At 35.3% G+C, this 25,006-nt stretch overlaps 1 protein-coding gene across 1 annotated transcript in view; it reads right to left on the reverse strand.

The window, feature by feature from the left end:
• The window catches only part of LOC141444480 (uncharacterized), a 52,811-nt gene extending 29,464 nt beyond the window's left edge, over nucleotides 1-23,347 (reverse strand). The window contains exons 1-13 of the mRNA XM_074110032.1: nucleotides 23,233-23,347; nucleotides 22,593-22,646; nucleotides 22,277-22,327; nucleotides 20,066-20,110; nucleotides 19,661-19,681; nucleotides 19,292-19,339; nucleotides 18,336-18,419; nucleotides 17,815-17,838; nucleotides 16,935-16,982; nucleotides 16,790-16,834; nucleotides 16,134-16,178; nucleotides 14,346-14,366; nucleotides 13,885-13,932 (exon numbers count right to left, since the gene is read on the reverse strand). Of these exons, the coding sequence (XP_073966133.1) occupies nucleotides 13,885-13,932; nucleotides 14,346-14,366; nucleotides 16,134-16,178; nucleotides 16,790-16,834; nucleotides 16,935-16,982; nucleotides 17,815-17,838; nucleotides 18,336-18,419; nucleotides 19,292-19,339; nucleotides 19,661-19,681; nucleotides 20,066-20,110; nucleotides 22,277-22,327; nucleotides 22,593-22,611 (499 nt within the window). The 5' untranslated portion in view covers nucleotides 22,612-22,646; nucleotides 23,233-23,347. The remainder of the gene's footprint in view (nucleotides 1-13,884; nucleotides 13,933-14,345; nucleotides 14,367-16,133; nucleotides 16,179-16,789; nucleotides 16,835-16,934; nucleotides 16,983-17,814; nucleotides 17,839-18,335; nucleotides 18,420-19,291; nucleotides 19,340-19,660; nucleotides 19,682-20,065; nucleotides 20,111-22,276; nucleotides 22,328-22,592; nucleotides 22,647-23,232) is intronic.
• Nucleotides 23,348-25,006: the final 1,659 nt, after the last annotated feature.

Consider the following 25,006-nt stretch of genomic DNA (forward strand, 5'->3'; position numbering starts at 1 on the left):
ATGATTAAAAAGAACATACTGACGAACAAGGCGAATGCGTCATAGAGGCCACCAATAAGTTCTGAAAATAAGTAACAAATCATTGCATTATTTTATAAAGTACAAATCAATATCGAACTAAAGTGAATAACGATATTAGAAAAAAAATATCCGGGTCTGAACGATTATGTTCTATAATCTTCTCTAATACAAGGTGGGCCCTGCAACAGGAGCAAAAAATTAAACCACAGCTTCCACTCCTTATCTTGAGCTAATTTTGCAATTTTACAACTTTTGAAAATAACTTGTATTATGATTTTTATTATAGTTTAATTAGACAAGCAATGTATTGCGAAATCAGTCATTTTGTTACGTGACAGGCGATGTGATTTAGGCTATTGGATGCCGTACATTGAAAATACCATTTAATTTGTTTGGAATAAACATAATGACAAAATTACTTATTTTTGAAAGTTGCAGTTCCATTTGAGTAGCAGAACCTGTGATTTAATTTTTTTGCTCCTGTTACAGGGCCTATATATAAAATTCTCGTGTCACAGTGTTTTGTAACAAAACTCCTCCGAAACGACTTGACCAATTTTTATGAATTTTAACTTAATTAGTTTTAAATAATTATTGATTATACCTATGTTAGTCTTTAAGGTATTTATTGTATGGGCCAAGTTGCCCGAAATAAATGAATGTATTATTATTAAAGCAAATGCCAACGAACTGAGATAAAATTATGTCATGAGACAGAAAAGGAGCGAAATAGTAATAATGAACGTATCAGACAAAGATGAAAGTATATCTCATCTCGTTGGCTTTGCTTTAGTGATGTTTCTCTTTTATGCCTAATAGGTATACATAGGTAAAACCTACGGGTAAAACAGATGATTGTTCAAAATAGTAATATAAATAAATAATAAGTAATCAAATCTTTATTCATTTAAAGTAAACATATTACAATATATGTCTAGAAATACTTACTTATATAGCCAACATCCGCAAGAAGCTTCTTAACATTACCGAGGGAGTCTGAAATTAAAAAGATTATAATTTTTCAGAAGAATAATTTTATATTCATTTACATGAAGAATTAATACGAAAATTATATTATAATATGCAATGAGTGCAATACTAAACATAACAAACAGAATGCAGTGCACTTGTTTAGCTCATATTTTGCCATTTTTCAAGATTTATAAAACAAGATGGCAACATATTAAGTTACATAAAATTGAGAACTTCAAAACTAACAATGGACTCAATACGTAATATAATATTTTGCCTAACAAGTATAATAAAAGTTACGAATGCTACCATTTTACATAATACGGTATTTGACTTTTTTATTTAAGTACTTTATAAATTAAAACTTGACAATGCATGTCAAAGTCAAAGTATCTTAATACAATTTAGGCTATAACAAGCACTTATGAATGTCAAAATGTCGATTTGAAGGGATCGTTCGATCGTTCGATTTTCATGTAATCAAATCAAACAGAAAAACAAATTTTAAGATATCTTTAAATATAACAGTTATAAAGGTTTGAATTTCAAGATTAGACAGAGAATGACCTTCTGTTCTGGCATGTGAGTAGCGCCTTACTTGCTGCATAGTGAAAAGCGTTTTAGAAAGAGACAGATATACTTATCGATTTAAAAAAAAACCGCTGTAAATCCAATTCTCAACGGAATAATTTTTTCTCTTCGCTAAACATTGTCTGTGTAGCAATATTTTTATAATATGGCAAAGCAAGAATATGGCAAATTCAACAGTTATCAAATACCGTATTGTTAAGTTTCTCATATAAAAAAGTGACAATTATATTAAGTATGTAGAATTGCAGCACTTAAGTAAGGGCCAGTTCCTTTAATTAATAGTTTCACTGAAAATTATACTATTTATTAGGTACGTTTAATTTTAAACTTTTTGTATTTGGATACACTGCCATGTTTTTATCTTATTATAAATAATATCACTGGTTATTTATATGAGGTAGGTAGGTATCTTTTTATTTCATTGTAACTACATTATAGTATGCTTGTATATAAGCATATTATTTTTTAATTTCTATGCATAGTTCTTATTAGAAATTGGCTTCTTTTAACGTACTTTTGTGAAAATTGTAATTTTGAAATAAGAGTAAAAGAAAATAGTTATTTTTACCTGGAAGACCGTTTGCAAAGATTTCTGTAAAAACAATAAGAATGTTAAAAACATTTATTAATATAAAGCTTTAACATCAAAGCAATATTGTCATCATTGACGAATAACTTTGATTACTTCGTAGCCACTTAAGTAACCTAATTAACATAAACTATATTTTACTTACGCAAAGATGGGAAGAGTCCATCCTAAAAAATAAAAACAAAATTAGGTTGCCATACAACATTCAATACATTTACATTACATACACATAACATTAGGTCGGCCATTCTCATTTCATTGTGCACCTGTCTCTAATGAAACTAGGTGTACGGTAATCCTTACCGCTTTTTTCCCGCACTAGTGACACGGTAATTAAATGGCAGGCAGCCATCTTCTAGATGTGCACTCAGTTTCAGTGCCGTGTCGATTTTGCATGACAAAGAAACGGTAAAATGAGAAAAACCGAGGTGCACTACAGCATTTTTTGACATGTCTTATTTAATGTGATTTTCTACCTATCATGGAAATAAATTACATTACATCGTTTGCTTGGTCATTTGCAAAAAATATGCACCCTTCATGCGTCCCAAACTTTTGTATGGAAAAATATTTATCAGGTTCGTTACATTTAAAAACATTCATACTAAAATGTAACAAAACTGAAATGTATTAAATATAATGACCCGGATAACTCACGTCTTAAATCGAGTTTAGCTCGACGTGTTTCGGGCTAATCCGTAACCCTTCGTCTTCGGAGCAACGCGACTCAGCGGCTGCTGCAACACGCGCACCAGCCGCTGAGTGAGTGAGTGAGTGAGTGAGTGTGTTTGAGTGCGCGTGTTGCAGCAGCCGCTGAGTCGCGGTGCTCCGAAGACGAAGGGCTACGGATTAGCCCGAAACATGTCATATTTAATATGGGTGAGTCTCACGGTAGTTTCATGTTCAAAACTGAAATGGATATTTGGTACATTTTGATGTCCCAAAATGTTGTATAGAAAAATATTTCTCAGGTGCGTTACGTTCATAGAAATGACATGGAACAATAACGAACTGAGTTGGAAAATTTGTGACCTATTTTCTCTTGTATGAGGTTCCAGTGTAGAAATGATTCTGAGTAAGCCTAAAAAAAACAGTTTTCTGAAAAGACATATTCTCTTATATGGAAGGTTCCAATGTAGAAATGATTCTGAATAAGATAAGCCCAAAAAAAATTAAAGGTACATCCAACAACCACCGCTTTGTCAAGATTTGACGCACTAAGAACCTCGACCTCTTGTAAACCGTTTAGCTCAGTGGTAAGAGAACCTGACTACGAAACTTGAGGTCTCAGGTTCGATCACCGGTCGGGGCAAATATTTGTATGAAAATAGTTATTTGTGCAACAAGAGAGCAAAGTTGTTTTTTGTTGCGAGTGTTGATTTTGAATCCCGAGTAAGCGAAGGATTCTATAATTGAATCACGAGCGTTAGCGAGTGATTCTAGGTAAGAATCCTGAGATCAGCAAGGGATTGAAATACACGAGATGCAAAAAAACTTTGGTCTCGTGTGACACATACAATTTTTCACCTCAGCAGCGAGAACATAATTTAAATGTAACATAAGAATAAACCACATATACCTACCTGTTTACAAAACAAACACACATTTTTTTAAAATAGAATCCGATTATTATCAAATATAATAATTACATTTAAAACCATAAAAAGAGTCCAGTAGCTACAATACAAATTGCATACTTATAACATGCAATCTTAACTTCTTGTACGAATGTCACACTTATTTTTTAATACTGCAAAAAGCCTTATCTCGGGGTAATTGAAAAGGTTGAACAATTAAACCTTTAAATATGATTTTTATTAAAATTTCTATTACATTAACATAAATAGATTTGTTAAAAATCATTCAATTTAACAAATAATAATTATACTGTAGAGGCAGTATACGGAATTCTTTTATAAAAAAAAAACAAGAGAAGCGGCTTTCGTGCAACGAGGTTGCATACTTTATTAAAAGATCGGGAAAATTTCCAAAATGTAAATTTTTCGATATATTTTGAATACCATAAATTTAATTTAAGTTTGTAATCGACAAATTTGATCCTATCTCTTGCTTTTTTCGAGTTGAAGTGAAATGACAGATCAAAGTAAAGTTCAAATATTTGGAATTCAGTGAGTAGACCCAACACTGTACTCAGCATTTAAAAAAAATAATTAAAAAGTTGTCTCAATGCGATTTTGCTCACTGATTTCTCATAGCAAAACCTGCCTGTTTGAGGTGCTGAGGTGAAAATACTTTTTTCTTCTGGAGTCTTGAGTGTTTAAGTATGTATATCTATTAATGTACTGTTTATTCATTGCCTAGTACGGTCAAGGACTTTAAGTCATGATCGAGTAACCATGGAACCATTTCGCAGTAGGTGAACGTCATAGTGACATCGCATTAAGTAACAAGGAGAATTGAAATGACTTTTCCTTTTAAAAGTTTCCATGGTGACTCAGGAATTGAAGTCTTGACCGTACATACCTGTAACAAACTTAATAACTAACACAGCGGATAAGACATCCAGATTATATCCCTATCCCGTGGGAATATCGGGATAAAAAGTAGCCTATGTGTTATTCCAGATGTCCAGCTAGCTACATACCAAATTTTATTACCGCGTTTTAATGTGAATACACACACACATAGTCACAAAATTGTACAATTACTCGTATTTTTTTTTATTCGACTCGATAACGAGCAAGTGGGTCTCCTGATGGTAAGAGATTACCACCGCCCATAGACACCTGCAACACCAGGGGGATTGCAGATGCGTTGCCCACCTAGAGGCCTAAGATGGGATACCTCAAGTGCCAGTTATTTCACCGGTCTGTCTTACTCTCCACGCCAAAATACAACAGTGCAAGCACTGCTATTTCACGGCAGCATTAGCGAGCAAGGTGGTGGTAGCAATCCGGGCGGACCTTGCACAAGGTCCTACCACCTGCAAAACTAGTAGTAGGATTTAAGAAGCTCACTGTATTTTCGGTGTACGTGGGCACGTACGTCGTCCTGTAGGCTCCATTCCAAGTCGATAGTTGTACTTTTCCGATTATATCGTAGATCTGCAGCTTGGAATCGGAAAAATCTAAAAATAAAAGAAAATTACTGTTTAACATTGGCTTTCTGTACAGACCCCTCTTCAGGCACACTGGGCACGTGCCCATGAGGCCTGCGATGCATTGGGGCCCCCTACTCCCTATTCCATAACCGCTCGGTTTGCGCTAATGTCGCCCCCTTCGCAGAGCTTTGTCGTATTGATGTCCATTTGTCCCATGATATTTTGGGCATTTCCATCTACCATTGCACCCTGCAGGGCTACTACGAAACTCGAAACTCGAAGTACGTGTCGTGCGGTCCCTCTGACATTTATACTATTTAATACGAGAGCGAGAGGGACGGTACGATACGAACTTCGAGTTTCGAGTTTCGTAGTAGCCCTGCTGAGTTTATCTCTCCGATTTTAACAAAATTTGGTAGGTAGACTCAGTCCATGATTATGAGCTGGAGAAACAGGGTCTCCAGATGTGTCCCCAAAATATTGTATGGACTCGCTGCTTTAATTTGATAGTGACACAACTAAAAATTCTAGGGCAGTACAGTTTGAAATATGTCACTATTCGAATAAAGTTAAATTTTAACGCTCCCTTTATTTTGAATTGTGTTACTAATGTCCGTTTTCATACGAATTTTTCTTACTAATTCGTAACAATTTTCCAACTCGGAATCATGGACTGAGTCTACCTACCAAATTTTGTAGAAATCGGAGAGATAAACTCAAGGTACAATAGTAGATAGAAATGCCCTTTTTAGGGCTCCGTAGCCAAAATGGCAAAAATTGAACCCATATAGTTTCGCCATGTCTGTCTGTCTGTCTGTCTGTCCGTCCGCGGCTTTGCTCAGGGACTATCTATGCTAGAAAGCTGTAATTTTTCATGGATATAATATGAAAACTATGCCGACAAAATGGTACAATAAATATTCAAAAAAACAGTTTTTTTAGGGTAGGTACCTCCCATAGACGTAGTGGGGGTGTTTTTTTTCTCATCCAACCCTATAGTGTGGGGTATTGTTGGATAGGTCTTTAAAAACCATTAGGGGGTTGCTAAGACGATTTTATGATTCAGTGGTTTGTTTGCGAAATATTGAAGTTTAAAGTGCAAATTTTCATTAAAATCGAGCGTCCCCCCCCTCTATAATCTAAACCGGTGGGTGGAAAAATTTGAAAAAAAAAACAGGAATTTGAATTTGAATTTTACAATATTATAATGGCAACACTAGTGTTGACGTTTTATGTTAAGTAATAAGGTTTTGGTGTAGTTTGGTTGCAAGTGTGTGCGTGCCACTGTGTTAGCACACGGATTGGTGTAGTTTGACCGGCCTCACTTTGTTGTTCGCAGCGCCCTGTCTTTAGTTTTTATTTGATCTGAGACCTTTAACTGAGAAATGATTAAAAAAAAACACACAGTGTAAAGGAAAGGAGCGGATACGATGGGCACTGGGAGAGGTGACTCTATTATTTATTATTGTCTATTATTATCTATTCGGTGGTGCGCCACTAGGCCCTGTTTCCATTCAAACTTACCTGGGAATTGCTTGTTTTTGTTGTATTTCGACAAGGCGACGAGGTATTCTGGAAAAAAAGTAAATTAATAATACTTATATACTTGTCATATTATCATTGACATTGTCATTTTTTTTATTATTATTACGTGTGTGGATATGCTGAATATTTACTTAAAAAAACATTGTGTAGGAGCGTCGTATTTATTGTTGTTTACAGGAACCGATATTTACTATACGTGCCTGTTACACAGTAGGTACAAAGTCATGACATGAAATAACTATATTTTTATTATTTTAATCATATCATTGCACCATCATTACAGGATACTTATCATTATATAGGTAAGTATTTACCATCCAAAGCATAGCGCCCAACTGAAAAGAAAAAATTAAAATTAAAATAATTAATTTTACGTACAATAACGTGACTATTATGATAGGATAAATTATTGTTAACTTGTAATTTCGCGGGATGAACTGCCTATTTTACTCGGGAAAGTATGGATGCGTTAAATTATTATTAAATTCGGCTCAGTAGCTTTAGACAGCTATGCACAAGTTTCAGAACCTTATCAGAAATGTAGCAATGTAGGAAGTTTCCGGAAACATTTTTTTTTTTTATACGACTGGATGGCAAACGAGCAAGTGGGTCTCCTGATGGTAAGAGATCACCACCGCCCATAAACATCTGCAACACCAGGGGTATTGCAGACGCGTTGCCAACCTAGAGGCCTAAGATGGGATACCTCACGTGCCAGTAATTTCACCGGCTGTCTTACTCTCCACGCCGAAACACAACAATGCAAGCACTGCTGCTTCACGGCAGGATTAGCGAGCAAGATGGTGGTAGCAATCCGGGCGGACCTTGCACAAGGTCCTACCACCTGCAAACATTCAGGAAAATTAAATGAGTAGGTATATTTTTTAACATGTTAAGAATATTATTATGAAGACAAGTAGATTTTAATAAGGCAAGCTGTTGAAACAACTAAAAAACCATGTATCTAGTCAGTTCTTGATCTGATTTCATTGTTGACTAAAGTCAAGTTTCTGTTGGGAAAAATTTATCAACTTAAGAAGGTGGTGAGTAAACAAGTTTTATTTATTGTATACTACGCGCTGGCAGACTCCTTGATCAATTACGGGTTAAACGTTTACGGCCGCACCTTCAGTACCTACATAAAGAATGTAGAAAATTTACAAACCAGAATAGTAAAATATTTAGTGGACAGGAAAGTAAAAAATATGTGTGATGATTAAATTGAGTTATTTCCAGTTCCAGTCGAGATGAAAATTAAGTATCTGATTTCTTTAGAAAACTATTATTTAAATGAATATAAATGCCCCGTAACTAATAAATACAACACGAGGAGGGTACGAGAGGGTAAATTAATACAGCCTCCGGCAGCCAATGATTACGGGTAAAGGTTAAATAAATATTTAGTGCCGAGTCTGTTTAACGAAATAGGGTGGTTAAGAGACAAACCTAAATGTAGTAAACCGGTCCTAAAAAAGGGACGGAAAATAAACCTTTTAGAAAAAATATGTAAAAAATGTAAGTAGGTATTTTGTGCATGTTAGTTTTTAGGTGTGAACTGTTTTGTATGGTGCATGATTCAATAAATGTATTGAACTTTTTATCGCCAACAAACTGGTAACAGTTTGGCGATACCAAAATTTAGTGTATTAGCATGTGCCGTTTGATTAAATAAAAAAAAGAACATTCCGTACATAATTTTTCGAAAGTTTCGTAATTAGTTGAGTTATTTCACGGAAATTTTGATTCAAGATAAATTCTGCTCTTTGACTCCCTTTGAACAGCGACCAATATTATGAAAATATTTCTCAAGCACACTTCAAAAATCTTGAAAAATCTTTATAGATGTTTTGTCAGTGTATATGTAGGTAAGTCAGCACCAGTACCCATACTAAGTATACTAGTTCAATGGTGTATGCAAAGATTCCAATTAACTAAAGACTACAAGTACATAACTGTGGCCCAACCCTTATCTTTTTGACACAATGCGCGTGTCCAGCCGTGGGATGTAGGTATAAAGGATAAATCTACAAAAAAAAAACTATAAATTTACTCACGTGCTCGCTGCTGGCTTTCAAATATAACACATGACATAACGACGACTGTAAGAAAAAAAATAAGCAAAAATAAAAAATATTGTACGACTATCAGAGTAGCCATTGTAGTGGCTAAAATTTTACGTAATTTTAGCAATAAAAATAAATATCTTGAGGAAGTTCCACGAGTGTAAGCGTATTAGCACACAATAGGTACAAAAGAAACGCAACTGAATTTCGGCGTGATTGCTTATACAACCGAATTTCGGTTGAGCGCTAACCGAATTTCCGCAGCTGATCACACCAATCGTGACATGTTGGCAAATGAATTGCTAATAATTGAAAAGACTGCGTACGTAATCACGCCAAATTTTCGTTTCGTAAATTCCACGCTTATGGTGTGTTATTTGAGCCAAACATAACCGAAATTCAGCCACATATCTTCGGCACTGTGGGTTTAGTTAGACACGAGATGGCTATTTCGTACGATTTCTGTGCTACAAGTAGATTTTGAACACTCCGATACATAAACAAATTACTTACTGTTGATTGCGTATGCTTTAAGGTCTTCGCCACTCCATTCATTGCAATCATCTGTAAATAAAAAAGACGATTAATTATAATTTCAACTTCACAAAACACATTTGCTCGCTAATCCTGCCGTGAAGCAGCAGTGCTTGCACTGTTGTGTTTCGGCGTGGAGAGTAAGACAGCCGGAGAAATTACTGGCACTTGAGGTATCCCATCTTCGGCCTCTAGGTTGGCAACGCATCTGCAATACCCCTGGTGTTGTAGTTGTTTATGGGCGGTGGTGATCTCTTACCATCAGGAGACCCACTTGGTCGTTTGCCATCCAGTTGAATAAAAAAAAAAAACACATGCTAGTCACTCACGCTATTAATTATACACTTGCATATGCCAAAGAACAAACAGCAAAGCCTACCTGTGTAACTTAACCTGTGTAATTGTTGTTATAAATAAATGTTTTTTTTTCATTCTTCTTTCTTTTCAAAGCGGCGATGGAGTACCAGCCACACCTCTTAAGTTCGTTGTTCGAAGATTTGTCAGTAATTTATTGAATCAGGCGTTACTTTGCGGAGGTCCATATCAATGAACTAAAATAATTTCCTTGCTCACCCGCGACCTTACGATAGCTAAGCTTATGCAAAATATGCGTGTTCATGCAGTTCCTCCACCTCCACACTGTAAGAACACACACAAATCACACAAACCCATCTATCACCACCACCACACTACACTGACGCGTTTCGAACTCAAACAGAGCTCATTTTCAGAGTGACACAACCGTACACCATGCTACCAGTTGTTAGACTAACGAACCACAACCACCGTTTTAACTTGTCACTGTAACTCCCCAAGTACCCACATACGTTTTATGAAACAAAACAAAACTACCCACAAATTATTAATAAAAAATTTTAACCGTCCTTCAAAACTACCTTGATTTTTTATTTATTTACGGTTGTGTCACTCTGAAGATGAGCTCTGTTTGAGTTCGAAACGCGTCAGTGTAGTGTGGTGGTGGTGATAGATGGGTTTGTGTGATTTGTGTGTGTTCTTACAGTGTGGAGGTGGAGGAACTGCATGAACACGCATATTTTGCATAAGCTTAGCTATCGTAAGGTCGCGGGTGAGCAAGGAAATTATTTTAGTTCATTGATTTGTCAGTTCTTCATCGTCAAAGGTTTTCGTTATTAATACGCAGTATTGCCTAATACTTATTTATTGTTAGAATCATACTTACTGTCAAACATGCCAGCGATGAGAAGCATGCGTTCGCAGACGAGCTTTTCGTTTACTGCAAAGAGACAATTGAAAAAATAATTTTCATGTGACTATACGTGGCATGCCTGCATGCGTGTGTGCATGAAGACAGAGTCTTCGACCAGTGTGTTGTTGCCAGTGATGACTTATGGCGCTGAGACGTGGTCCTTATGTTGCCTCTTAGATAGGCTCAAAGTCACGCAACGAGCTATGGAGAGAGCTATGCTTGGAGTTTCTTTGCGCGATAGAATCCGAATACGGAATTCGTCAAAGAACTAAAGTCACTGACATAGCTGGAATAATATGCAAATTGAATGGCAATGGGCAGGCCACATCGCTCGAAGACAGATAACCGTTAGAAAAGTCCTCGAGTGGCGACCACGAACCGGAAGACGAAGCGTTTGCAGGCCTCCCACCGGTGGACTGACGACATCGTGAGAGTAGCGGGAACCGGTGGATGCAAGTGGCAGTTGTCGTTCATTGTGGCGTTCTAAGGGGAGGCTTGTCCAGCAGTGGACGTCTCGGGCTGATGATGATGATGATACGTGGCATGAATAATCATAGAATATAAGATTTTTTATAATGATTTATGTTTTTTTTATTGAGTTCTCTGTACTTTGCTAAGAGCAAATAAAATATTTCTATTCTATTTTATTTTAAGACGGACAGACGGACACGTGGTAGCAATTAGATCTCCGTTTGGAACCTTTGAGCACGGAATCCTAATAACTACCCTAGGCTCGTCCTGCCCAATGTTCTCAATAGATGTTCACATTAGATTTAGTGGTTCCTGCCCAGCACATTTTAAAAATCACATATTCGAATTTGCCACCTACTGGTTGAAATTTTAGCAGTTTGCGATTTATTTTGCTCGTTTCTGATTGGTTGGAGTATAGGCTTTGCTGATCAGTGGCATGCCACAATGCAAGAATGGCGCGACTTCGCAGAAGAGGCAAATTGGACCTCGATTTGTCTTGGTCATCTTATATGATTTTAAAATGAGTATTATACCAAATAGAAGCCTAGCAGTTTAAATTAGTGGTAAAGTTTTTATTTTTGCTAAGTAGGATTTAAGTCAACTTTTAGAATTTTGTACTTTTTAAATCACATTGGGCAGAACCCACCAGATATAGGTCAAATTATTACTTGACTGAAGAAGAGAAAGAAGTACTACTTTTCAATTTTATGTACGAATCTATGTTGGTTAGTCTATTTCTTTAGCACACCCTTGAACTTAAAATATTTTTTGATATGAGGTGGTGCATATTATGTATGTATGTATGTAAACTCTTTATTGTACAAAAGAAAATTAACTAAATACAACTGACAAACTTTAAGATACTTGTACAAAGGCGGACTTATCCCTTTAAGGGATCTCTACCAGTCAACCTTTGAGTGGATGAGAGGAGAGGAGCAATACGTTAGGGTCATATCATACCTATTACATAATTTGATAATTTAATTCATCGTAATTTAGTGATGTATAAGGTATCTAATATGCAGTCAGTTGGGTTTTTAAATGCTTTTAAAGTTTATTTGTTATAGTAATGGTTTATTGACAGTTCGAAAATGTATGTATATTTTATTCCGTTTGATGATTATGTCGAAGATTATCAGTATATTGACCCACAATGTTTCGGTCGTCTCTTTGTTTACGTTTTATTTTCTAAGTATGGTCTTTACCTGCAAGAAGCAATTAGTTATTTTATGTTTTTGTTGATTTAAACTTTGTATTACAATAAAACAGCTTTAAAATTAAATAAATTAGTTTTTTTATCAAAAAAAAAAAAGAATAAAGTATATTACTAAAGCTTATGCCCAATGTTCTTAATAAATGACAATAATGATAGGTGACTATGGCAATTCTGCCTAATGTTCTTAAAAAAGAACAAAAGATATTCGACTCCAAAACAGCTCATTCTATCATGTACATAGTACCTAAATCCTAAACCCTTCTTGCCTTTAAAACCGAGTTTAAACTTGCAAGAAAAATCGTGCAAGCTGCATTACATTGCGGGGCCGTAAAGCCAACGGCCAATCGAACTTCGCAATGTAGGTACTTAATGCAACTCGCGTGATGTTTCTTGCAAGTCTAAACGGCTTAACGCCTTCATTTCAACAAAAATTGCCTTGGGCAGAACTTACTAACATAAAAGTGTGCTTCATTAAGAGCACTGGGCAGAATCCGGAACTTCCTATAAATGACTTTGGCAGGACGAGGCTATTTAAATTAGGCGTTTACTTAACTTTATCCAAATTCATAAGCTTTCGTTTGTAATGATAACATTTGATTGATTTTATAAACATTATTTTTCTTTATATAAATAAAAAGAATTTCTGGCGGCAAGATGAAGCCATTCATCGATTTAACGTTAAAATTAAAGTCACTCACCAGACAATGCTTTGACTCCTTTTCCTTTGGTGTACGCATCGATGTACTTAAATGCTTGTTCCTTGCTGTTTGTGACGTTGTAGAACTCGATGATATCGCTCTCACTGGTGCAGGTATCGATGTCATGGTAACCGTACCCCGCTAAGGTAATCCTTTTGGCAGATATAGGGAGTGTCATGGCCTAGAAGATTAATATGTCAAATGATGAATTGGTCCTTACTATGTAGGTTTCGTAATTTACTCTTAAATAAATCAATCAACTAGATGTCTCTACATAAAATGGATCTTGACAGATTAATATACAACGATGTGATCCTTTGAGGGCTACAATATAATGGTTTAAAGAACATTCTCAAAATGTTGAAATGCTCTAGGAAATTGAAGGGAACTTTCCATTTTGTAAGTTCTCTGTGAAATTTTCAAATCAAATACATTAGATTTCATTTGTTACGATCTGGTTTCGTCTCAGATAAGCGTACAGTAATTAAACTTAATTCTGTATAAATATAAATTTAAATTCCATCGTATAATTACATATGTACACTGTGAAATTGAACGATCAAAAATGTATTCTGATGGTATTATGTATCAGATGTTTGTACAACGTGTAACGAATCTCTGGACAGTGACAAAAATCTTGAGTAGAGTTGTTTCTCAGGAATGTTTTAATAATATAAATTATTTAATTAGATGAATAAAAAAAATAGTTGAAAATCAAATTTATGTATTTTCCCAAGTATTATATTTTAAATCAGTAATTTCTCCGTTAATACTGTCGCGTTTAGTATGAGTCTGTAGGTAGGTTAGAAATGCCTTAAAGAACACGTTCTATTCATCTTTAGCCAGAAGGTAGAGAGACGCTGTATGAATAAGGTAGACTGTTGTCATAACTAACCTGAGGAGCCGAAATAGCAGGCGAAGATCTTTCCGACGGCGGTCACGACTGAAAATAAAATACTGTTAAATACACACACACACAAACAACACGCCTGTATTCCCAAATGGGGTAGACAGAGCACACGAAACGTTACCGCTTCGGAGCTACTTTTAGCAACTGTTAAATAAAATGTTTAAATATTGCCGAAGAGAAAAAAAACGGAAGATCCACTGTGGAAATTCTGAAGACTTAATCAGGACCTAACCTAACCATGTATCTTGTGCATATATATACTGAGTTGTATGAGATTGATTTTCAATACGTTTCCAGAATAACTTTGAATTTGGCCGAACAATACACGCAACAATTTGCATGTTTAAACGAAAAACTTTTAATGATTATCAAGTCATAAAATTTCATGGATAAATAAATATAACAGTAGAATAAATTGCATGAACATTGATAACAAAGATACTTACGGTTATCGAGAAGCTTTCCAACTGAAAGAAAAAGAAAACTTTCATTACACGTTGATTAGTACATAGTTACCTACATACAGACGGACAGGTGGTGGTAATTAACTTTTTTTATGATATGTAAAGATGATTATTTATAAAAAATATAATATATATGTACTTACATCGAGCCTTATAAAAAGCAGTTTAGTGTTAGTTAGCAATATAAATAAATAAAAAACCCGACTGCCTTTAAAAACTAAATAGATTATAAAAAAAAACAAATCTTCAACACGATTTTGTTTGAATGAGCCGAGTGTTGAACTTTTGAATAACTTAAAACGGAGTTCTATACTTTTCGACTTGCTTTTTCCTTTTTAGTGCTTTTTCTTTCTTTACAAGCCTATACTACTTATCAATGTTTCAATTAATACTAGTTTTTTTGACAGTTTTTGATATGACTATATTTTTAAAACAAAATGAGCACAAAGCGTGGAGAAGCGGATAAGGTGTCCGCTGGGAGAAATGATCAAAGTCAAAGTGAAAGTATTTGTTCAACTTAGGCTATGCACTTATGAGTGTCAAAAAAAATCTACCATCGGTTCGGAAATACATCGGTTGAGAAAAATCCAACAAGAAAGTCAACAAGGTATATTTAGGGGTTCTCTATCGTTTGCCCGAATTTCATATGCCCGAATGTATCGTTTTCTAGAATTTTCATTTGCCATAAAGTAATTTATTTCTGAAATAGTAATTTCGTCAGAGTTGATATTAAACTAACCTAACCTAACCTACTGCATTCTATAATGATGTCATTTAGAAAAATCCTGAAAACAGCACGGTTCTATATATTTTATGGCAAACGTTGGTATGGCAAGTGAAATTCGGGCAAATGAAATTCGGGCAAGTAAAGGTAAACGATATTTAGGTGTATATCTTGAAAAAGACAAGATTTTAGGCTGGGTTATGTTAACCTCCTAACGCCCAGTCCTTAATAAAGGACAAAAATTTGACTTGGGCGTTTGGCTCAGCGAGCTATGGTGAGGGCTATGCTCGGATTTTTCTACAGGATCGAATTAGAAATGAGGAGATACGTAGAAGAGCCAGTTCCACCAAAAAAAAAGAAGCAAATTAGCTCAATAAACAGGCCTTAGCACAGAACAGATAACCGATGAGGCCGAAAAGTTCTCGAATGGGTACTGCGGAGGATGGCTACCACCGAGATGGCAGTGTGGCCTATTTGAAGCTGCTGGTTAACGGAGGATGCAGGCAGCAGGGCTACTAAGAAACTCGAAGTTCATGTCGTGCGGTCCCTCTGACACTAATACTATTTAATGCGAGAGCGAGAGAGACCGCACGACACGAACTTCGAGTTTCTTAGTAGCCCTGCAGTTTCCAACCGAAGCAACTAGAGGTCTATAGGGAACGCCCATGTTTTTTTTTTATTCGACTGGATGGCAAACGAGCAAGTGGGTCTCCTGATGGTAAAAGATCACCACCGCCCATAAACATCTGCAACCCCAGGGGAATTGCAGATGCGTTGCCAACCTAGAGGCCTAAGATGGGATACCATAAGTGCCAGTAATTTTACCGGCTGTCTTACTCTCCACGCCGAAACATAACAGTGAGCACTGCTGCTTCACGGCAGGATTAGCGAGCAAGATGGTGGTAGCAATCCGGGCGGACCTTGCACAAGGTCCTACCACCTGCAAAATGTATAAATGTATGCCGCTGATATGATAATGATGATGATGTTAAGACTTAGGTGTAAGGTATCTAATGATAAGACGGAGTCTTACTGCTAATACTTACGCCCTGGGATAGCGTTGTCAATGATTCCACCAACGACACGTCCAACTAGAAATAATAATAATAATAATACAATCAAGGCAGAAAAAAGTCAATGAGAAGTAGTTAATTTGAAGCCGAATAAGAATTAAGTATATTATGAGGACACAATTCCAAGCAATCAAATTTCAATTGTAAACATAAAATTTTCTTTAAAACTAAAGTACACTAACAATCGGGTTATGTGGTAATGCAGAATGCCGGGCAAAGCGGATTGGAAATAGGTAGTATTGCAAAAATTGCAGAACATTTTAAAATATGCAAGAATTCCGAGAAGTTTCCAGAAACTTTCTCAAGAATTAAAAAAAACTTTTATTCAGCAAGTTTCCTGTATGACTTTGACGTAAGTTTATTTTAAACAGAATTATGTAGGCTGTTGAACTAACAAAAAACATGCATGTAGAGAGCTCTTGATCTTGAAATATAATTTCTCTTATTTCTGAGAAGTTTCCAAATAGAAAGTTCACAACTTTGGAAACTTGTTTTCGGTGCAATGCTAAGTAATAGGAATTAAACATTTCCAGACCAGAAGTTACGATTGGGTCTTAAAGTAATTACGTCATTAGAACACGGGAAAAGAAAAAGATTATACAAAAAATAAATGTTTCATAAGAACGTACCAACGGTCAAAGAGCTAAATCCGTCTTCGAGGACACCAGGAAGTTCTGAAAATAAGTAACATTACATTAATAACTATCAACTAACCAAACGAACTTAGAAAAGTGAAAATGTAAATGTAAAAAAAGTGGAAAACTAAATACTTACTTAGACTAACGAGATCACTGAAAAGGATCTTTTCTTTACTGACGACATCTGAAAATAAATATATATTTTTCAAGTTTATTGATTAACTTACTAAGAATTTTACATTAGTTTAAGTACATAAGAAACTTATGCTTAAATGTGTACCTACAGTGTATTTTTGTTACAAGTACAAACTTTAAAGGTAGTTAGTAGGTAGGTAGTTTTACTCCTGTAATGATACTGTAAGTGATGATAATGTAAATAATTAAATAAATAAGTGTCCTAATAAACACACTTTCCCTTTTTATATGAAAAGTGACTATTTTTCGTCATAAAATAAATTAGCACGCAATATAGTATCACTACATGATCGCTACTTTGTTTTTATTTACCTATTACGATCTGGTAGTTACTGCCAAACTTAAAATTTACTGTAATATCGCTTTACAGTACTAAAACAAAAGACTGCTTATTTTGTGTTTATTTAAAAATACACGCTGTATTAAAAAAAGAGCGCCGGTACTAAATAAAACCATAAAGCATTTTGCCTTTAAAAAAAATATGACAACGATCAAAAATTTATAGTTCACCGAAAATTATACTACGTGATATTATGCATTATGACCATTGTTTGTTTCGTCTATTACATTTTTTAACTAGACATATTTGAGAACGTTTCCATGTTTAGAATTTATTTTATAGTCACTGTGGATATTTATATGGGTATATATATATACGACATTACGGTACATTAACACTGTCATATTTTTTTATAATTGAAGGTAGAGTTTTTAATTATTATTATTAAAAATAAATAAACAAAGAATTCTCCCTTATATATAAAAAAATGATATAGGCACTAAATATATAATTCTAATATAAGCAAACAAATTGTCCGTACCTGTAAGACCCTTTGCGAAGAAAGCTGTAAAATAATAAGTATGTTAAAGAAAGTTCCTATGACAATGGCATTATAAGAAAATCAACGGCACCAATACTAGAAGTATCGTTGACAAACTGCAAAAATGATTTTTCAGGACCATATTGCACGAATAATTTTCAATTCAATGTAGAAATTAGGTAAGTAGATTCTGTAACTTTTTTCGTATATAAGAGTATATTAGACCTCACATACAACTATTTGGTCTGGGTATTTACTCTAGTAACGCTTACTCGCTTAGGTACTTGTTTTCTTTACAAAAGCAATAACGGCTAATAAACTTTGTCCAAACTTAAAAAAATAAATGGGCAATTATAATAATACAAATAAATTTTAGCAAAGGTCGACATAGCTGCAATATTGTCGACATTTTCAATATCGGTAACAATATTAGCAACTTCCAATACCCAACATTTTTTAATAATGTTACTAATTATATCCTTTTAAACATCTTAATTTACGTAAATGACGTCTTTACTTACTAAGAGCCTTGATTTCTAATTTTCCATTCGGTTTGTGTACGGTATTGATAATGTCAGAGATCTCTTGGCGGGCGTAGGAGAGGTCTAAAAAAATAAAAATATGTGTAAGAAAATCATTGTTTAATCTTTTTCTTCCAAATTCCATTCTATTCCCTAGTAAAATACATACATTTAAATATCATATGAACCTCAACGAACCTAACTTTACATTAAAAATAAATAAATAGCAATTAACAATATGCAGAACATTTTTAGAATTGTTCCAGGAAGTTTTTGAAAAATATGGTGATAATTAAAACGACTTTATATTCAGCTAGTTTCTTGTGAGCATTTTTAATAAATGTATTATGAATAATATATTTTAATGTATCAGATATTTATAAGACTGACTGTTGAATTAACTAATGCATAGCTCCGGATAGTGATCACTTCATAATGATTCCGTTGCTAGCTAAATTTTAATTACTGAGTAATTTCAGAATTTCTCCTCTGTGCCCCGGTGGTCTTGTCCACTCGTACGCACAAGGTCACTGGGACATACGTTTGCCTAAATTATTTTTTATCCACCGAGTTTTTTTTTTCAGCGAGCTAGGGAACGAGCTATGCTCGGAGTTTCTCTGAAGGATAGAATCCACAACGAGGCTATCCGAAACAGAACTAAGGTCATCAACATAGCTCAGAGAATTAGCAAGTTGAAGTGGCAGTGGGCTGGTCATATCTGTCGCAGAACCGACAACCGCTGGAGTAAACGAGTTCTTGAGTGGAGACTGCGTCTTGGCAAACGTAGTGTAGGACGCCCTTCGGCCAGGTGGAGTGACGATCTACGAAAGGCTGCTGGTAGAAGCTGGATGCGTCTAGCCGAGGAAAGGGCGAAATGGCGCTTTTTGGGGGAGGCTTTGTCCAGCAGTGGACTGCTATAGGCTGATGATGATGAAATTTTATTTATCCAAATTTACCTGGGAATTGCTTGTTCTCGTTGTATTTGGACAAGATCTCAAGGTATTCTGAAATAATAATAAATAGGATATAAAGTTTTAACATAACATTAATTTGAAAATGTATTTATTTTGTTGTAATTAGTAGGTTGGAACTATAGCCCAAGCCCTCTTGTTCTGAGAGGAGGCCTGTGCCCAGCAGTGGGACGTATATAGGCTGGGATGATGATGATGATGATGAATTAGTAGGTATGGGTTAGCTGTATATTGACTTGAAGGAGCATGATTTTAGACATTCATTTTCACTGCTGACAAAGACAAACCCATCTTAACTTTACAGTTGATCTGAATTTTTACACATTAACTAATTAGTATTGTATAGATATTTACGATCCAAAGTCTGGCCTCCAACTGAAATGAAAAAAAAATCAATTAATAAGCTATCGCGGTATACTACGGACAAAACGAATATTAATAAATCACATTAGATTCACATACATATTTTATAAGCTCCGGTAGGAATTCAGCAATTTCACAAAGTGAAAAACCCATTGTTAATGTATAATAATATATCCGAAAAAAAAATGCCCCAATAGAGCAGTCTTCTTGTTGCAGAACCTTCTCAAAATTTCAAAAATGTTCTAAGAAGTTTCCAAAAACTTTCACGACATTTTAAAGTAAGTTTCATTTTTCTAACAACAAAGTGCACTACACAACTAAAGCGCAAGCCTCGTGTTTCTGAGAGGAAGCTGTGGATTTTATATAAAAACAATAGATTTATAAAAGTTTACTTACGTCCTTTCTGTTGCTTTTCAATTAGAGTACACGTCGCAATGATGACTGAAAAAAAAAATAGTACATTATTGCGGAGGTCAGCACGTTGCCGATTGCCGCATGAGTATTGGTTATAAGACCGAGCGCAACCGGGTCCTTCCATTGTAAGGGTCAGGTATTCGCATTCTGTCTGAAATGTTAGGGTTTTTCTTAAAAAATTAAAAACAATAAATATGCGGAATAATCGAAAAATGGGAACAACAACCGAAATATTTTATTCCGAATTTGCTAATTCCGATTTTCAAAACTCCGATTTTCACAATTCCTAAGACATATAATTCCGATTACTTAAAAACACGAAATTTATTTTTCCGAATTTCAAAATATCGATTTTTTAATATCCGATTATTAAAACTCCGAAGAATGAAAAGCACGAAATGTTATTAGCCCGAAGTACAGTATTCCGACTATCGATTTTCCGAAATGACATCGCTAACTCTCGAATTAATATCAATCAATTTAGATAAATTGCGACAAGGGACGAAGCACCATAACTGGGCGGAATAGGAACTCCGCGAAGCGGAGCTCCGTCGGCCTTGTGTCACATTGCTGAAAATTAATAACAGTTAATACTGTTTTAGGCCAATCTAACCTACATAGCTTAAGTTAATCAGTCGGGATTTATTATTGATCGGTGTAATAATATTCGGAATTTTGAAAATCGGTATTTTAGTAATCGTATTTCGTATTTTTGACATTTCGGATTATTATTGAGTCGGACTTCTTATTGTTCGGTTTATTCAAATTCGGGATTTTGAAAATAGTAATTTTAAACATTTATGAAGAATCGGAATAGTCATATTAGGAGTTTTAAAACATTCGGAATTATAATAATCGATATTTTGAAGTTTGTGATTCCGACTTTCAAAATACCGTCCTCTAAAATCTAAACTGTAGGGTGGAAAACACCGGGACACGCTCTTGGCCGGTTTTTATTTACTTATTAAAGGCGCTTTGCATTTTCTATCTCCTTTTCCACAAAGCAACATCCGTGTGAAGCCGGGCTGCATCATAAATTTTACATAAATATTATTTACAAATACCTTTCGTGAAAAATTATCTAACTAATCAAAGATCGCATATTCCTTGCATAGTTTAAAAGATCTGAGCGAACATACATACATAAGGGATAAACGGCGGAAGTTGCATTTAATTTAAACTAGGTGAAATACAATAATGATAAATGCTTGGTGACTACAGCCATCGCAAGAACACCATGACGAAGATACGTGGCTGAAAAACGACGTGATTAAGCCAGCAATGTTTTTTAATTACTAGCAACACCATTTGCCGAAATTAGGTACAGTCACCACCATTATCTGCCACAGCGGAGCGTGCAAAAATATCTGACACGTCCTTCCGGCCCTAGAAATAGAGTCGTATCAGATATTATAATATAATATATCACGGGACAATTCACACCAATTGACCTAGTCCCAAAGTAAGCTTAGCAAAGCTTGTGTTATGGGTATAGGCAACGGTTAAATATAATTTAGATAGATACATACTTAAATACATATTAAACACCCAAGACCCGAGAACAAACATTCGTATTTTTCATACAAATATTTGCCCCGACACGGGAATCGAACCCGGGACCTCAAGCTTCGTAGTCAGGGTCTCTAACCACTAGGCCATCTGGTCGTCAGTATGCACGCTTGTTGTGTCAGATATTGGTGCTGGTGCAATCAATCTTCGGTTAACGTTAAACGTCGGAACTTAAAATGTAAGACTGAAACCAGCCTTATTTAAAAATATATTGTATGAGTGAGACAGAAACATGTATGTATGCAGGTGAGAGAAAGAGAAATAATAAATGAGTCGGAAAATGGCTTTCTTGTGTTTTATTGTATCTTACAAAAATCAGCCGCGGAAATTCGGTCGTGTATATTCAGCACGGTGTCTAGACATGATTATTTATTTAGGTGCAACTCGATTTTACACTTTTTTTTTATTCCACTGGATGGAAAACGAGCAAGTGGGTCTCGTGATGGTAAGAAATTACCAACCCCCATAGACACCTGCAACACCAGGGCAGATGCGTTGCCAACCTAGAGGCCTAAGATGGGATATACTACGGAAAATTACGTCATACGGTGATAATTTCTTCTGTAAGTACTTCCTTTCCTGATTTATTTTTAATTAAAAAATTAAAGTATTATAATTACTTACTGTTGATCGCGTATGCTTTGAAGTCTTCGCTATTCCATTTACTGTAATCCTCTGTGAATAAAAAAGGTCAACTAATATTTTGACAGAAAAAAGAGGAGGACTTTGGCCTGATTGGGACACTAATGGGCTAATAAAATTCAGTCGCGTAATTTCTGCTCCATTCGGTTTTAAATAAAAGTCTAGTTTGTGCCATACGGTAATCAAAATGGGTTTTAAACTAATAGAACATTTGTGTGAGATCAAAATAACTTGACCGAAAATAAGCGACTCAGAAAATTACGTTCGTTTGCTCTCGTGTTGCTAAATCTATACTTACTCTCAAGCAAATCGGCCATGAGGAGATAGCGTTCGAAGATGATCTTCTCCGGTGCTGCAAAGAGAACATAAGATTAAAATAAAAGATGTTACAAAAACAAATAAATAAATAACAAATAGCATGGGACAATGAGGGCTATCGCGTATGAATTCGCCGCTAGAGGCGCTAGTGTAGCGTGAGGTCTCCGAAATGTCAAATCTCATAGTTTTTGTGTGAGCTACGCGGTTTATTTATAATTAGAATAGTTTTGTGAACATTTTGCAATATCTGTAATTAATTATAAATGGCAAATATGCGTTCCGGGGCAATGAATGTCTGTGTTTTGAGACAGTTTTGTCTTTCGGAAACCTTTGTCCTCCCTTTTTTCCGAACAAAACGGGGACTATGCAACACTGTGGCATACTCGATATTTATATGGTACGGTTTATAGGTGTATGATATGATTTTAATCTAAACTTTGTTTCCACGCCCGTAATAACAGACTTTCAAAACCATACTTAAAAACCTCACGCAACAGTGCGCCATCTAGTGAGACAAAAAACGATAGCCCTCATTTGTTTATGTTCTTTAAGTTTATAATTTTTGACACTAAAATTAAAATGTTCTTCGAATTGACGTTAACCTTAAAATATTCACTTACTAGGCAAAAATTCGCTTCCTTGTCCCTTCGTGTAATCATGGATGATTTCAAAAGCTTGTTTCTTGGTTTTTTTGACCTTGTAGAATTCGATGATGTCGCTAGCACTGCTGCAGCTGCTAATATTAAAACCATACTGCTAAGGAATTCGTATTTTTCATACAAATATCGGCACGTTAATCGAACCCGGGACCTCAAGCTTCGTAGTCAGTGTCTCGACCACTAGGCATCTGGTCGTCATTATTACGAGTACATTATGTAGAAGTTTCACAATGATCACAAATCGGCAATAGTGATGCACTTTTCAGAATCTGTGGACTGAGGTGGGAAAACGATTGTCATCTGTCAGTGAGAAAAAAGTTTTGCCCGTGTCGATGATCTTAAGATTTGGTTGACGTTTCTTTATCATAGTTTTTTCTTGGAGTTATTGAGAATGAACGATTCCTTGCGTGCGTAATATCGCTAGATGACTTTAGTGTCGGCGTATTGGCGTTTAGGGTGTTTCATAAAGGCCCTTTCTTCTTGATCGACAGCTCTGGGGAAAGCTGAAATGGACGGAGCCACTTTGCGGTCCAAAGGGGTAATGCGGCCAGCATCATGGGAACTCTGCCACGGGCAGATCTTTTGGAAGTTTTCTTTTTATAATTTTTATCAGTTATTAAGATAAGGTTTCGTAGGTAGGTAATTCTTTGTCTTCTATTATGTATTTTATTTCATGAGGTTTGTTTGATGTTAGTCTTGCTTAGGATTACGAATTTATGTAAAAAAAAAAATTCAAAGGTTGTCAAACAGACCTTGCGTTACTAACGGCAACTAGTCTGTCACAGAAACGCTAATTGTTGATGAACATAACATAACTACTCGTAAGTTTTACTCAAAGCGCAGAGAGACCAAGAATGAGAATGAGAATGAGAATGAGAATGCTTTATTTGCCAGAATACATAATATAGAATACATAAGATGTTGTTGTACACGTGGCACGGAATTCAGTCGACTAGACAACGACATGCAAATGTTAAAAAAAACTACTATTTCAGTAAATTAAATTAAACTATACTAACGATTAATTATAAACAATTAGATATATCATGTCAGAATCAGAATAAAAGGATAAAAAATATATAAATTACAATAAATTATTACTTTTACATTAATTATATGTCATTTTAAGATTTAAGTATTCTTTTACACTATAAAAACAATAATCCAACAGCCATTTAGCAACTTTTGTCTTAAACTCTTGACCATCTAGGATCTTCAAGTCAATTGGTAAGGCATTATACAACTCTATACACATATTGTAGACATTTTTCCTATAGATAGCACTCCAGCAGCGAGGCCGGTATAAGAGACCCCTGTACTGCGCTCTTTCTATTCCCACAAAGACATCCTTCCTCATATGAAAATGTTCTGGATGCTCCTTTACTAAAAAACAAGCTTTCTTGATGTACATGCATGCCAGCGGTAGTACATGAAACTTTTTAAAGATTGGCCTACAACTATCTCTATACGAAGCATTAGCTGTTGCACGCATACACTTTTTTTGCAACAGAAACACCCTATCGACGTCTACTGAATTACCCCATAGTTTAGCACCGAGTTTCCAAGTTTTCGTTAAATTTGAAAAAGTTACAAGTTTTGAATGTGTGAACTAAGAAACTCAAATTTACTTACACACGGACTATAAAGCTAAGTATTTGTTACAAAAGTAATTTAATCTGCAAGGAACTGAAACAATTACCTACTTTGCTCACCCGAACTTGAGACCCGCGATCTC

The sequence above is a fragment of the Choristoneura fumiferana genome, chromosome 30 (genome assembly GCF_025370935.1).
Source record: "Choristoneura fumiferana chromosome 30, NRCan_CFum_1, whole genome shotgun sequence".
NCBI classification, from domain to species: Eukaryota; Metazoa; Arthropoda; class Insecta; order Lepidoptera; family Tortricidae; genus Choristoneura; species Choristoneura fumiferana.